Source organism: Takifugu flavidus, chromosome 12 (assembly GCF_003711565.1).
Source record: "Takifugu flavidus isolate HTHZ2018 chromosome 12, ASM371156v2, whole genome shotgun sequence".
In the NCBI taxonomy this organism is placed as follows: domain Eukaryota; kingdom Metazoa; phylum Chordata; class Actinopteri; order Tetraodontiformes; family Tetraodontidae; genus Takifugu; species Takifugu flavidus.
In genome coordinates, this window is record NC_079531.1 from 994978 (window position 1) to 1011324 (window position 16347).

A 16347-nucleotide genomic window follows, 5' to 3' on the forward strand; every position below is an offset into this window, starting at 1 on the left:
GGAACCTGAAAAATATAATAAAGTGGTTCGACTTGAGATGGAGGCCCAGCAGTTCACATTCGTGTCGTACAAACGTTCAGAAAGACGCGTTTTATTCCAGTGTGAGACGGTTTTTCTGTCCCCACTTGAGATGCTAATCAGGACAAATTAGCATCTCACACCCTTACTCCCTCTTGATTGTCCTTAGTTTAACTGCACACGGCTGTGTTGTGTTTTTTAAAAGGTGTAACGTTAAAAAAAAAAAGCAGAAGTCTGGAAAGGGAAGGAAGGAGGCAACAGTGCGGCTGATCAGAAAGCAAGACTGAGGGTTTGAAGAGGAAGAGGTGCGGTGAGCGAACGGGAGGGTTTCAGCACGACGTGCGTGCCTCCAGAGGACCCACCACGAGGTCTTTCACCTTCTTGGTTGGTGTTTGTGGTCAGGAACGGTCAACGATCCTCTTCCTGATCCACCCAACGTCTCCATAAGGAGCCCCCTGACGTGCACGTTGGCGATGGCGGCGCGCTGACGCTGTCCCGCCTGTTTCTCCGAGTCCAGAGCGTTCCGAAGCGTTCCGAAGCGTTCCGAGCTCAAGCTTTGCTAAATTCCCATCTGCTTTATTGAAGCCATGAAGTTGCAACCCCGGACATGGATTTGAGCGTGTGTGGCCGTGGCGTGCAGCCTCCTGAAACGTGGCGTGCAGCCTTCTGAAACGTGGCGTGCAGCCTCCTGAAACGTGGCGTGCAGCCTTCTGAAACGTGGCGTGCAGCCTCCTGAAACGTGGCGTGCAGCCTCCTGAAACGTGGCGTGCAGCCCTCTGAAACGTGGCGTGGGGCCCTCTGAAAGGTGGCGTGGGGCCCTCTGAAAGGTGGCGTGGAGCCTTCTGAAAGGTGGCGTGGAGCCCTTTGAAACGTGGCGTGGAGCCTTCTGAAACGTGGCGTGGGGCCCTCTGAAACGTGGCGTGGAGCCCTCTGAAAGGTGGCGTGGAGCCCTTTGAAACGTGGCGTGGAGCCTTCTGAAACGTGGCATGGGGCCCTCTGAAACGTGGCGTGGAGCCCTCTGAAAGGTGGCGTGGGGCCCTCTGAAACATGGCGTGGGGCCCTCTGAAACGTGGCATGGAGCCCTCTGAAAGGTGGCGTGGGGCCTCTGAAACGTGGCGTGGAGCCTTCTGAAACGTGGCGTGGGGCCCTCTGAAACGTGGCATGGAGCCCTCTGAAAGGTGGCGTGGGGCCCTCTGAAAGTGGCGTGGAGCCCTCTGAAACGTGGCGTGGAGCCCTCTGAAAGGTGGCGTGGGGCCCTCTGAAACGTGGCGTGGAGCCTTCTGAAAGGTGGCGTGGAGCCCTCTGAAACGTGGCGTGGAGCCCTCTGAAACGTGGCGTGGAGCCTTCTGAAACGTGGCGTGGAGCCCTCTGAAACGTGGCGTGGAGCCTTCTGAAAGGTGGCGTGGGGCCCTCTGAAACGTGGCGTGGAGCCCTCTGAAACGTGGCGTGGAGCCCTCTGAAACGTGGCGTGGGGCCTTCTGAAACGTGGCGTGGAGCCCTCTGAAACGTGGCGCTTTTTTGGTGCTTCCCGTGCGTTTTCTTATCGCTGCTGAAGACAAACCTGCTTTTACTCGAATGATGCGAAATGATTCACGCTAGACAGAGAGACGCCGCGCAGCGGCGCTGGAATCGACGCCCCGCTCCTTCCGCCGTGGTGAAACTGCTTCCTCTTTCATTACTTTCAACTGTTCCGCCGCAGCCTCGCTGACGACACGGAGGTGCGAGGCAGGGTGGCTGCAGTCTCGCAGCTACAGTCGCTCGCCTCCGCGTGCTGATCTTCTCTCCGATGGAAACCTGCAACTCAACGATCAGAGGAAACGGGACGGAGGCCAAACACGCCGCGTACGCGCTGGTGTTCGGCTCCGTGATCGTGCTGGGTCTGCCTCTAAACGCCGTGTCGCTGTGGATACTACTGCGCCGCCACAGCATCAATTCCCCCAGCGCCGTCTACATGGTCAACCTGGCCGTCTCGGACCTGCTGCTCGTGGTCTCGTTGCCCATGAGGGTCTACTTCTACGCCACGGGCACCTGGCCGCTGGGTAACCAGGCGTGCATCTGGATCACCATGCTCTTTCACAACAACATCCGCTCCAGCTCCATCTTCATCACCTTCATCTGCGTGGACCGCCTGCTCGCCGTGGTCTACCCCCTGCGCTCGCGCCACCTGCGGAGCTCCTCCAAGGCCTGGAAAGCCTCGGGGCTGGTCTGGCTGTGCGTGGTCATGGTGAACGTCCCAGAGAGCGTGGTCTTCTCCATTTTTTTAAAGAACTGCTCGGAAAGTGCTTGTTTTGAATTCCAAAGTCCTCCTCCGATGACGCTGCTGGACTTCGTGCAGCCCGTGCTGGTGCTGACCATGCTGGCGGTCAACGTGGTGTGCACGTCCATGGTGTCCTGGACCCTGCAGAGGCAGCTCAATCCCTCCGTGGTGGTCAACAACAAGGTGAACGTCATGCTGATCTTCGTGATGAACCTGCTGATGTTTGCCTTGTTCTTTCTGCCCGGGTCGCTCGTGGCGCTCTTTCACAGCTGGAAGCCCTTTTCCACGCCGCTCCTGTGTCTCGCCAGTGTCAACTGCTGCCTGGATCCTGTGCTCTACTACTTTTCTCTGGATGGTTTTTGGAGGAAAAAGGACGACGAGCTCTCTTTGAACAGAATAACTGGCACCAACAGCTGGAGAAGCACGGCTGCCATTTAAGGAGGATGGTATAAAGATGGAATATAATTCATCAATAAAAGTCTCACTTATCCTTCGCCGCTGTTTATTTGAATTCTCTCGTCAAATCTGTTATTTTTAGAATTTGTAAAATCAGAAGCAGAGAATAAACCGAGGTTTCTTCTGAGTCTCGGTGGGTTTTGTTTCCCCCTTTAGGGTTTTTCTAATCGCCGTGGAAACTTATGAACAGGAAATTTGATCTTTACCAAAGTGATCTTGAGAGCACATCTGTGGAACATGGGTGTGATAAGATGCTTAACAGTCATTAAAAGATAAGCTGAAGCTAATTTGTTAGCCCCCTCCCCTCCCCTCCCCTCCCCTCCCCGGGAGGTGGCATGATTTGGAGGCTGAAAGTAAATTTAAAGTGTGGGCATTAGACACAATCCTCCTCCATCCTCGTTGGATCCCCTCTCGCCATCATTTGGCGCTCTCTGGTCATGAATCCTGTGATGCCGCCGAGGCTTTTGTGCTTTCAGTCACTGTCTCAGTTGTGCAGCCAGCAGCTCTCAGGTCCTTGAAGCTTGGCCAAAGGGTGGGGGGGGGGGGGGGTGGGGGGGGATCCATGAAGGATCTAGATTTGAAACAATCCAGATGTAATGTCTGGATTTAGACACTGGGGACTTCCTGTTGACTCAACATCAGCTGAGACGTCCTCGTGGCCTCCGTGTGGAAAGGGAACCCATTGTATACATTATCCTGCACTTTAAGGTCACATCTTTAAAAAGATAGAACGTGTTTCAATCATTTTAGTGATACAGAGGTTATGGGAGCGGCGTGCAATGGCAACATTAATCTTACTCTTTTATAAACTGGAAAGCTGCACGCAGGCAGCTTCATATATGTTCTCCATGACCTTTCCCTGCACCCTCTTCTGGGAAGAATGAATGTGGAGAGACTGGCCAGAAAAGTACCTCATTCTAAATCACCCCCATGCCGATGTCTCCTATAGGCAGGAGCCTTAATGTAAAACACCATTTAACACTGACGTGGCCTGGAAGCCACACAGATGCAACACCTTCTGTCTCAGATACCTTTTTATTGATGTGCTGTTCTTGCATGTGTCAAGGTCATTAAAGAAAGAAAGACAGGGAACCGAAGCGGCTCCGTTGAGCCCTGCAGCCATTAGTGCCAAACCCAACAAACAAGCCCGCTGTGTTGCAGCCTTGTCTGCCTTGAACTGAAGGAGCATTACCATTCAGCAGCACCAGCTCCGGTGGCTGTGGAGGGTCAGGAAGACAAAGAGCAGAGTGGAGGAACAAAATGGGAGCGACAGGAACAGACCCAGAAGCTTCTGAGGGGACAGCGGAGAGCTCATAAAGCAGAACAACAGCGGTCCCGCAGCGTGCCAAGCTCTCAGAAACCACAGCCATCCGTGTGCTGAAGAAAGTGCGCAGGAAGTCGCCTCGCAGTCGGCATTCACGCTGCTCGTCTTAGCGCTGCAACAAAGGGATGAATGCCGTCTCCAGCGGGCTACAGGAGCACAGGTAGCGGTGAAGTGGGCTCGGCTGGGAGAGCGGAGCGTTTCATGTAGCGCCGGAGCGCGTCGGAACAGAAGCAGCGGCTCCTATAGTGAAGAGCAGCTGCACTGGATGCATCCTTCTGCTGCTGTCTGACACTATTAAAGCCCGACTGTTGCTGCTCATCAAGCTGCATCTGAATAAACACTCTGACACCGTGATGCTCAAATCCACCCAATCCCTCAGTGTGTTCCCATTTGTATAAACAACGTAAACAAGGTTGGCTTTCATGAAGCGAACGCTAACTTTTCTCCTTTTCAGTAATGAGAGGGATGAGGGTGCGAGGCTTTAGGCTGATGAGAAGTTGTGGCCCAGTTTGTGCCGGAGCGCTGAGGCAGAATGGGGCCAGAAGGCATTCTCTCGGCTTCACGGCGCCACATGATGTAAGCAGCTTCAAAGAAGCGCCACCAACACTTCCTCAGAAGGAGCTGAAGGGGAAACACTGAAGGGTGGCGTGTCTCACCCATCCTTCCTCCCCCTCAGCCCTCAACCAGCTGTCGTCGGGGAGGAGGGGGGGCGGGGGTGGCGGTGTGGAAGGGGCGGCGTTCTGTCACATGCGGTAAAGAGAGAGTGAGGGCGGAGGCCCGGGGATAGAGAGGCCTGAAGGTGGTGTCGGGGAGGAGTGATCGCGCCATCAAACGGTGGAGAGGCGCTGGCAGAGACGTGGGGGGCTGGGGGGGGGCAGGACCGACAGAAACGTGGAATATGATTACCTGAGACAAGATGACCTTGGTCGGCGGAGGAGGATTCCTCACGTCCGGGAGGAGGCTGGATGGAGGGTGACAGGAGCGTCAGCGGGGAGCCATCTGGCGCCGCCGTGCTCTGCAGCATCACCCGTTCAAATGCATTCTGCTTTGTTGGGGATTTGATCTAATGTCCAAACACATCTCCCACCACGCTGGCGTTGAGAAATCCTGTACGGGAGAAAGGCGAGCTTTGATTGGGCCATGGGCTCCATGGACGACGGCCTGGTTCCCTCTCCCTCCCCTCCATGTGTTCAGTAAATGGAGAAGCACGAGAGCTTCTCTCCGTCACGCTCGCCGCGAGCGCACGGATCTCCTCCTTTTGTTGGCGCCAAAACGCGCGTCTCTGCGTAATTGTCGGTGTCGAGATAAGGACGCGAGTGTCGGCGCGTGAGCCTGGTGGTGGTGGCTCCTACAGAACCCCCCCCCGTGGATTCCGTGTCTCCTGGAATTGATTCCCAGGTTCTCTCAAGCAGCAGCCAATCACGTTGCAGTAAAATAACCACTGTGGCGAGTCGAGCGGCGATTGGCTGGACCAGATCAGCGTTTCTCCACCGATACATTTGACATGAGTGCTGACTCACATTGGTTTGGCTGATTCCTCGTACTGATCGTTATCAGCTGATCTGTCTCTCACTTCTGCTTCCTGTAAACTTTTAACCTCCATCAGAGGTTGGGATATTCACACAGGCGAGTCTAAAGCTGCGCGTCTTGTCTTTAGCGCCGCTAACACGGTGTTGTTTTCCCACTCCGATCAGGCAGAGGAGCCACCGGTGGGACACAAACTGTCTGTTTTGATTCAAATACTCCCAGACAGGGTGTGAAGCTTGAGTCGGATAATCGGTGGCTGCCGCTCGACTTGAGATTTGACAGCTGTTTGTCTGTGGCGATGCAGGAAACACGTGTGCTGAAGTCACCTCGGTGCAGCGGGGCGGCCTCATTACTGCCACAGTGCTCTGCAGCAGGGCATCATGAAGGGGGGCAGACCCAGAGGTTCCCTCAGCTCAAAGAGCAACAAAAACGACCCACAATCAATATCAGGCAGGAGCGTTCAGTCAACGTTAATAATAATGAATTTATTATTCATTATTTGATCAGAAGTGTCCTCGTGGCTCCGCAGGACCCACCGGTTATCTGGGACACGCCCGTGTCCTGGTCATCTCCAAGAGGGTCCGTGCACTTTAGCGTGCGGCTGCTTTTAATGAGTAGTATTTGTGTTGTTGTTGTTCTGGAGGCTCATTTCTGCTCCTCAGTCATCTGCATCAGTAACGGCTCCGAAAGGCAGAACTTAGGAAGACAAACAGGATTGCACTGACCACAGTTGGGTTGCATCATACATGCTTTTGTCTTTTTTCCCCTCCCCTCTGGACGGCACACACACACACACACACACACACACACACACACACACACACGCACACACACACGCACACACACACGCACACACACGCACACACACACACACACACACCACACACGCACACACACGCACACACACCTTATTTCTCCCTGAGGGTCACCTCAGTTGAAGCTCTCCGGAACATTAAAATGACGTTCATTAACTAATTTTGCGTCATATTTCTGAAGAAAACATCATTTTGGAATGATTTCTGCTTTTGACCCTGCAAACATTAAAGGATTGTAATCATCAAAGGGTTGACGACTTCATTTCCTGTCGTCACTGTATCATTCTTGGATGTTTGTTCCTCCCACGCTGGCAGCAGTTTACCAGAATAATCCAAGTTTATTTCCGATATGCTACGAGATCAAAAGCAGAAATGAAAACTCTTACTTTCGGTCTTAAAGAATTTAAGTACAATGCACTCTTGCGAACATTTGGCCGTGCACGGCCCAGGTGGAACCAACGCTTAAAGGTGTCAAATGAAAAGTTTGAAAGAGATGTCGCAGCGTAAAATATTTGACCTTGGTATGACAAACATGCAGCGATGCTCTGTGCTGCTCAGACCAAAATAAGGAGTCGGGTCACGTCTGAGACTTTATTACGAGGCCTATTTCTTCAAGCCAACCTCAGAATGCAGCCCAACAGCCAGGATCCATGAGTTCAGTTTCCCCAGTAACCGATCCTGTCTGGAGAGTTCCGACGTACCGGCTCGCACTGTTGGCTCGGCCGCTCTCCTGTCTCTCTGTGTGTGCTTGAATTAAACTGCCAGAAGAAAAGAGGTTTACACTCCTGATAAAAGAGCAATGTAGGAGTACAGAAGGAAAATGGGGCTACACATGAGCAAACCGCTGCAGATTTGCACCCAAAACTGCTGTATGAAGCTCTATGGCATTGGCTAAATATGGGTAATTATTAGTACACTGAGCTGGAAATCTGGGGAAAATACAACCAAACCCCAAGTCTTCGATGATATGTATGAATAAGGGATCGAATCTAGTGCATGCGCTGTTATTATTTATCTCCAGCACATCCCGCGCATGTGTCCTGCTTGTGCATTTGATTTAATGAAATTAAACTGTGTCGGGTGTAATGGGACCCGTCCACGCAGCGTTCCACACGGCTGATTTCATTCCTCGGCGTGGTGGGCTGGAGTGGGCTGGGAGGCTGGGGGGAGAGTAGACGGGAGGTGGAGAGGGCGGAGGAAAGGAGAGCGAGGGAAGGATCGAAGATTGGAGGGCAGTTGGACGACAGGAGAGGGGAGAAGAAGCACCTGAGTCCTTCCTCCCTGTGACGTCGCTCGCTCTGGTCCCGGGGTGCGCGGCTCTCCGGTCCCGTCTCGGCAGAAACCATCCGCCACGGCGGTGCGGTGCATTCCACAGCGGCTCGGTTCTCCTGTTCCACGCTGTCCTCGGTACCAGTCAACTGTTTACGCACTCTGCGCGAAAAGGAACGGATAAAGAAGGGAGAGGGCGCATCGGAGAGGGGGGGAAGAATTAAAAGCCGGAGAGAAGGAGGAGAGAAGAGAGAAGACGTCGCCCCTCTCCTTCCCGAGTCTCTGCCGTGAAGATGCTGAGAACAGCCGTGCTGGCCCTGCTGGCTCTGGGCTTGAGCGCTTCTCGCACCAAAGGTACGGTAGGTGAAGGGCAACTTCCTCCGCCCGGCGCGCCTCTGCGTGTGCGTGTGCGTGTGCGCCTCGGATCCGCCGCGGATCGGAGATGCAGCGCGGCTGCTGCTAAATCTGCTGATGGCGATGATTTCAGAGTGGTTGAAGTGTGGGCTGAGCTCTCCTCTGGAATTCTCTCGCACTTTCCTCCTCCTTCATCTCCTCTTTCCTGTCGGCACCTCGTCATCGCCGCGCACTTTTGTCTAACGTGCCAGAGATCGTGGCGTGGTGGTTTACTCCATCTTGACCATGTCATTGAAGTTGCTTTCAGGGTTCCTCTCATAATGTGCTTGAATTGTGGATATTTTCCCGAAGCAGGCGAGCGTTGCTGTATTGTTCGGCACGAATGACCCATTTTCGGTTCGGAGATGTGCGGTGTTATTTATGCTCGTGGTGTGGAATCACCCCGGGCAAACATGAAGAGGTCATCCACTGTTACTGCAGCTGCAGGAGCGTCTGGGGAGACACGAGTTTGGAATTTTCTCTTAGTTTAAGGGGATGAAAGAAACATGTCGGACGGCTCAGTCAGAATGTGCTCATGAAGGCAGGACAATAAAGCAAACGGAACCATAATTGGGTTCTAAAGCCAGGCCCGTACCTGCTCCAGAAAAGCAGATAATTGAAACAAATTATGTTTTAATTGAGAGCCACATAAGCAGCATAAACTCCTTGGATTGAGCAGCTGACTCTAAAAATTCTGATTAAATTTCTCCGTTTGGATTCGTCCAACTCAGCAATTCCAATTCCACAATTCATTGGTTTCTTCTGCCTGCAACTGTGCTTGGACCATCAGGAACCCTGTGCACTCCACTTCAGGTAAATTGGGAGCCGATGAGAATCAGGTTGAAAACAATCCCACCTCCAGTGCACGAGACGTGCAGCGTGCTGCCAGGCTCCTCTCACCACTGAGCTCATCTCATCCGAAGCAGCATCCCAGCATCCCGCAGTTGCACGCAACCCTCCAGTGAGCCCGGAGAACACGACAACAAGTTGGCGTTAATCAGCTCCCCGCGGAGCCGCGCCGCCTTTAAGCACGGCGGAATAACAAGGTGGCACCTGTCAGTTCTGCGGTGGGGCCGCGCGTCTCCCTGACGATGGCGGGCTGTTTATCCCGCTGACGCGCGCTCATGTGTGGATGGAGAATTGGTTGTGGAGGAGAAACACGTGTTCGTTTCTGCACAGGCCTGACCTGGCGGGGAGGGGGGGGCTGGCTTTGCATCATGAAGCAGACCCACCAAACTGTCCATTTAAGGTCCGATCTGAACCAACTGCCTGGTAAAGGCCGTTTCAGTGCTGCTTTTTGAAGTAAACAGATTATCGACGAAGCTCGCCGGGGCTCTAATGGATTCCCGCGGGCCTCTGCTGTTGAATCCTGGTGACTATAAGATCCGACTGTCCAGGTGATCTCCGCTGACCCTCCCCGCTAGCTGTCGCACTTGGCATTTGGCCGCCGAGACGCTTCTGCTCCGCCTCAGCACTGGGTCCCACGGCTGGAGCGCTTCGGTGTGCGGCGAGGGACCCGCCTCTGCGGCGCCAGGCTGCTCTCCAGATAACGCTGAAGTGTCACCACAAGTGTCAGGTTCTGTTTAGCGGCGTGACGTGCAGCTTCCTCAGACCTGGCTCAGAGGGCTAATCGCTAAGCTAAGATCATTGGCTACCTGTGTGTGTAGGCGGGTGGTTTCCATGCACAAGCTGGGGCATCGAGGGGACCATCATGTCGACGGTCTCTAAGCATGCAGAAAAGGAAGAGGCGCCGACGTCTTTTACAGAGGAATTATTGCTTTTGCAGATCCACACTGAGGCAGGAAATGATTTCCCAGGGCCGAGCGTGCTGCTGCTCGACGGGGAGAATCTCTGGGCGCTGAAGCAGAAAGAGCTGCCGAGTTGGTGCCAGCCCGGCCCTGAGTCACACTTTTGTGTAATTCCAGGCAATATAGACTCTGAATTTAGATAGCTCATTACCAGCAGACTATATTATAATTCAGCTACCTGCAGACGGACTCTTGTGGCGGGAACCTTCCTGCTCCTTTATTATATCTCCATAAACACATTGGACGTGTTTCCTGCGTACGCTTGGAATCCCTGCTGCCGTGAGCCGAGGCTCCACTGAGGAGCGTTTGTGAGGCTGCATGTTTAATTGAGAGCAGTCGTGCGGTATCAGTGCGGTTTTGTGTGCGCGTGGAAGGACCAGAGAGGCGAGCGGACACTGATTTAGGAATCCCATTAGTGCGGAAACAAGAGTGGCTGAAGAAGGCAGATTTATGCCCAGGAAGTGCTCCGTAAATCCCCAAACGTGTCAGTGACACCAAACAAAGTGGAAACCTGCGCGCCGATTTGCATATGAAGAGTCGGGACAAGTTCCCGCTGATGTTTCGGGGAGAATGAGCCGTCTCCAGCGGCGAGTCAATCCGGGTCAATCCTGCTGGTTTGAGGATTAAATTTGTGTGATCTGAACTCGCTCTGTCTTTTTTTTTGTTGGTTGGGAGTCACTGGAGGAGCAGAGCTGCTCAGATGATGTAACAGAGCAGGGTGTCAGCTGATCTGAGGGCAGAAGATCACGAGGGGGGGGCGGTGGTTCAAAGAGCAGCCGCAGCTCTGTGATTACTGGAGGTTCTGGAACTTAATGAAGCACCGCTGCAGCCGCATCGTCCATCTCCCAGCTCCGTCTGGAAACTTTCTTTATGTGGGTGTAAAAGGGTTTTTCAAATGTATTTAAGGCTTTACCAGTTTCTGAACGTTACTTAATTATAAACATCCAGAGATACTAATCTAAGTGCTGAAATAAGGAACGTTTCACTGTGATTCCGGATCCTTTTAGCCTCTTTTTTGGTCATATTTGGATGGATGTTTAGATGAACACTGTCAGCAGGTTGGTACCAGTGGTCTGATGGTTGATGGTTCGCCTGCGTGTTGCTCATTGGACACGTGGGGAGTCCGACAATATCCTTTAGATCATCAGGAGATGTGTGAGCACCATGATGGCTGTTAAAAAACCGAGCTTCCCTGAACACACCTACTGACGCTCTACCTGTATCAACATCATATAGGATTTATTGTTCTCCCATCTACTGAGAGGAGCTGAATTAAATTTCCTGCTCTCGGAATGACTCTCTCAGTAAGAACTGTCGCTTCCTCTCTGAATAATCAGGTTTGTGAGACGTTTTAATCTTTCCAGACACGATCAGCTCCCAGCTCCCACTCTCGCTCGTACGAGAGCTCTCTGGGATTTTTAAAGAACTCCACTTCAGGCCTCCTCTCCCTCCTCTCCTCTCCTCTCTCTCCTCTCCTCTCTCTCCTCTCCTCTCCTCTCCTCTCCTCTCCTCTCCTCTCCTCTCCTCTCCTCTCCTCCCCTCTCCTCTCCTCTCCTCTCCTCTCCACTCACTTCCCTCCTATCCACTCTCACTCAGTGGACTTTTCTATCACTCACACACTTTGGCGAGACACGCACGGATGCGCTGATGGTGTGTGTGTGTGTGTGTGTGTGTGTGTGTGTGTGTTGTGTGTGTGTGTGTGGGGGGGGGGTTACAAAGAGAGATGCTGGCTGACCCGTCTCCTTCCACCAGCTGGGTCTGTCTGACCCCAGAGGAAATGATCAGAAAAGAGAAGATGGGAAGTGTTAGAGGACAAGTGAGAGGAGAGAGTGTGTGGGGGGGGGGGTCTCATAAATCTTCCGGCCTGACAGGTGGAGCACTCCGAGTTGAGTGCAGACTTTTAAAATGGACACGCAGCAGAGTGGCGGGGTGACAGTGCTGTTTCCTTTTCTCCGGTGGAATAGTCTTGTCAACAAATGTCTGTCCTGGTTGTTAGGAACATTCTGAACTCACATGCACACACAGCGCACGTGCCCGAGCTGTGGCTAATGAGCACTTGCATGGTTGATTGATCGTAGCAGGAATCCTGATGTGAGCATTAGTTTGTGTGTTTGCCATGTTTGGACCTACTTTCTTCCATCAGCCTCTGGTAACGACCAGAGTTGTGATTCATTTAATATTCATTGAATAGCCAATGAGAGGAAAGGAGACATCTGATTGTGTTGAGACTTCATATTCTGTTCTAGTATGTATATATTCATCTGCCAGTCATGTTTACGTTAGCCTGAGAGTCGGGCACGCCTGCTTCTGCCTCCAGATTTTAGCTTCTTTTTCCTCCTTCCTGTGATGTCATTCCTCCTCTGCTCAGAACCACGGTTCTGTCTTCCTGCATAAGTTCTGACGTGTATCAGAACCCCCCTGAAGTCCCCCACAGAGCTGTAGAACGGCTCCAGCTCGCGCTCTGCCCTCTTTTCCACGTCACCCAGTCTTCATTGTCAGTCTGCCCCCCCCCCCCCCACATTAAGAACCATTAGTGCCGTGTATTTGCTAATGCTCTGCAAGGTTAGTGATTATAAACAGGTATTGGGTTTTGTGGCGTGCTCATTAATCAAGTGCTAATTTTATTTCCCGTTTAGTTTAAAGGCTGAAACCAACACAGACAAACACAAACACACCCTGAGTCCTGGTCTGGTTCTGCCTGGATCATTGTGTTAAGTGCCCGCCGCTTGGATGTCTGTTCTCGCCATCTCCATTCAATCTCAATTAATCTGTGCGTTTCCCCGTGAATGCAACAGTTGTCCGCCCATATGCCAGCTGTGAGGAAGCTGAAGAGGAGCTAGCAGAGGTTGGAAAAAAGACTGGGATTATTATTCCAGGGAACAGGGAAGCTAGCTGAACTCTATCAAAACCTCCAGCATTTATGTGCTTAGTTTATATGTAGTTTTTGTCCTGTTTGGCATCAGCAGATGGGTCGACCACAGCTGGACATGCAGGGTGCTGTCCTTGGTGCTGAGCGGATCCAGCTCCTCTCAGCCAATGCTAACGGCTAATGGAGCGGATGTTGCCCTGGAAGAGCGCTTCAGTGAGAGCAGACGTTTGCATAGGCCACATTTGCAGGAAATTGGAGGGGAGGAGAAATGTGAGAAGGCACCAGGGATGTGACGGCCTGTCACCGCTATGATAAGGCTGAGCGATGATTGATGGCTGACAGATGGACGGTCGAAAGTGGCGAGGGCACACGCGGCATCACAATGAACACGCTAAGCTGCAGTTTGGACTCAGTGTTTCCATTGTCAGACATGACAGCAGTATTAGGTTGATGGTTCCTTTGCTTTTATGAAGAATGTTCTCACAAATACTGCAGGCAGGAACCTTCAGACCCTGAAATTTGGCTCCATAGACGCCGGAACGTGACAACTTTTGCCGTATTTGTGCTTCAGCCGTACCTGCTAAAGGAATCTCAGCCGAGTGCAGCTTGATATGCTAAAAAGCCAGTAGTTAGTCTGGGTAATGTAGTGGCCTTCACACACACACACACACACGAACACACACACACACACACACACACACACACACACACACACACATACACACACACACACACACACACACACACACACACACACACAGGTGGAACCTTTTGAACAGGTGGCTTTGTGTAAAACCTGTCACGGCTGCAGCACAGTCTAATTCTGTAACTGGGCCACTGACAAACACACACACACACACACACACACACACACACACCACACACACACACACACACACACACACACACAAACAGCCACACTCAGACACACACAGCTCCACCTCTCCTCTTTCTTAAGCTCCCCCTGGCTCCATAATTGTGTACATGTATGCACGTGTGTGTGTGTGTGTGTGTGGTGTGTGTGTGTGTGTTTATGTGCTTCGGGGTGAATTCCTCAGGGATGTGAACTCAGCACCTGCCGGCTTCATTTTTTTAATGTGACGCTCGGGGCCTCATTTGCTCAAGCGTCTTTTGGGAAAATTGACCAGGGTGCTCCCACCAGCGTTGCTAGGGTGGGGGGGGGGGTTACACTGAGGCTCCACATCCACTGGGATCAAATCTTCTTGTAATCATGGAGAAAACAAAGTCTTCCACAGCTGAATTGTGTTTCAGATCTGCATATTTGTCACGACCTGACCCAGCTGTCGAGCTTTATCCCCGTGCAGCCCGGCTGGAGCAGGAGGAGGATCTGGGTCAGGGTGTTCCTGCTCCTCCCCTCGCTTGTATCTCGCCCACTCCGGTGTGTTCGTCCTCTGTTCTCCCTCCATCAGTCTTACCTTTATCCCCATCTTCTCCCCGCCTGTCGTCGTCTGATCTTGGAACTAGTGATAGTACAAATTCGCTGTTGTCCTCTTTTGGGTTTTATATGGTTTCCAGCCTTTTGTCCTCATCTTTGTCCAGGGTCCTGCAGGGATTTCCCGCTCTCGCATTAGTGTGGAGGTAATTACCGGCGGTGAGGCTTAGCCGGCTCTTATCGTGCCCTTCTCTCTTCCCTCCGGATCCATCGCTCCTCTCCCTCTTTTTTCTCTCTGCGCCTTTCATCAGGACCCCATGGACGTTCTTGGAGTGGACAGGTTTTGGGTTAAGGCCACTTAAAGCTAAAATTAGAATTTTTATATTTTTCCCACCAAAAACATTCCCGATTTGTTCCGAGGCCAGTAAAATCCTGTAAAGAGCCGAGAAATTAGGAAAGGAGGCAAAGCCCCTGGCACCCGTGCCCCCCATGAACAAAAGGTGCACAGGTGAGCAGAAAAGAAGCTCCTCGTTGGGATTCATCCCCCAACATGTGCATGTTCAGATGTCACAGTGTAGAAGCTAATGAAGGGCTGGAGAATAATTAAAGGTCTGTTTTTACTCAACACCCAGTCAGAACTGCTGGACCCCCCCCACACACACACACACTTTCCTTCACCCATGCCCTCTGGACGCTGGTGTGTGTTTGAAGGTCATCGTGTTAGCTTGGAAATGGTGAAGTTGTTTTCACTGGCCGGCGGTTCTGTGGCGGTGGGGGGGGGGGGGGTCGGCTTTCATTGTGAATCAGGGGAGACCAGAGGAGGACGTGTCCATGTATGTGCGCAGTGTGTGGGCCTGTCTCGGACCCCATGAGTTCTCATTATGGAGGGAGCGGATGGCCGCGCTCGGCCCAAACATCTGTCTCCGAGAGCAGAGCGGCCTCCGGACCAGCGCTTTAGCCAGTCTGGACTCTGAGGAGACGCCATTTCCTGCTGCAGCACATCTGCAGCACATCTGCACTCCTGATCCTGTATTCCAGTTCCATCTTCTGCGACCCTCACCTGGAATTAGCAGCGCTGAAATCCAGAGTATCAGCTCCTCTCCGTATACGAGGTCTTTGCCCCTTGATCACGTCGGAACATCAACGCCACCTGGAAACGCACCTTAAACGCCGACTCTCATCCCCTGGTGATCATGACTTCATAATCCCGGGATGCTAAATGAACCTTGTGAGATTGTTTCCTCAGTTCTCATTCATTTGTTCCAGATGGCCGGCAGAGCAATCATCATTTATCTGCTGCGGAGAAAAGAGGAACTCGGGCAGGGCCTCCTCCGTCTCTGGCGTGAGCCTCCGTTGTTCCCCGGTATCAGCGATGGGATCAGCGGGAGCGTTAGCAGCGTCTGACTTTGCAGAGCGAGGCAGAGGGCAGCCCAGGCTTCCAGAGCCTCGCATGACAGATGGAGAAAGGCCGCTGGAAATCCCGTCCAAGACGTTTGTCCTCTCGAGGAAAGACACGGAGAACGTAAACAGCGAGGCTCCGGAGCGCCGGGACACATTTCACTGCCGCGAGTTTATGAAAAATGCAACCTTCCCAGAGAGGCGCGGAGACAACGTTAATATTTGAACAGTCGTAGCGGGAGAGTGTGAGCAACACTTGTTTAGATCTTCATTATGACAGATGACTCACACATGCAGTGGATTTCATTGTGAAGCCACCCTGACCTCAGCATCGCCACGGTGACGAGACCACGAAGCAGCCGAAGTGGATTTAAAGAACACATTATGACCAAAGCACGTCTGCATATGCTGCACAGCTAAATAAATATCAAGGCTCTAATCCTCCGCTACAACTTGGGATCACACTCTAATGTAGGTGGATTACCTGCAGCTGCCCCCCCCCCCCCCCCTCGCTCAGGCCCCATTTAAATATCAATGCTTCATCTCCTCTTGGGCAATTACGCCGCTCTGCCAACACCCAGATCATATCTAGCTGGCAGGTGATGCTCTCCTCTGGCCACCTGATGCTCCAAAACAAATGAAAACGCCTCGTCTGCGTGTGTGTGCGTGCCTGTGTGTGTGTGTGTGTGTGTGCGTGCGTGTGCGTGCGTGCGTGTGTGCGTGTGTGTGTGCGTGTGTGTGCGTGCGTGCGTGTGTGTGTGTGTGTGTGTGTGTGTGTGTGTGTGTGTTCTCACCACCCTCACCTTCTCGGCCAGCCTGT

General features: G+C 52.6%; 2 protein-coding genes across 2 annotated transcripts in view; both read left to right on the plus strand.

Moving 5' to 3' along the window:
- The first annotated feature begins 1627 nt into the window (after window positions 1-1627).
- lpar5b (lysophosphatidic acid receptor 5b) lies at window positions 1628-2768 on the plus strand. The gene has a single exon (XM_057050388.1). It carries the CDS (start codon window positions 1805-1807, stop codon window positions 2711-2713), a length of 909 nt encoding a protein of 302 aa, XP_056906368.1. The 5' UTR covers window positions 1628-1804; the 3' UTR covers window positions 2714-2768.
- A 4806-nt stretch (window positions 2769-7574) lies between these two features.
- LOC130534840 (calsyntenin-2-like) overlaps window positions 7575-16347 on the plus strand; it is a 105151-nt gene continuing 96378 nt past the window's right edge. Inside the window, exon 1 of the mRNA XM_057049432.1 lies at window positions 7575-8020. Coding sequence (XP_056905412.1) covers window positions 7960-8020 — 61 coding nt within the window. The 5' untranslated portion in view covers window positions 7575-7959. The remainder of the gene's footprint in view (window positions 8021-16347) is intronic.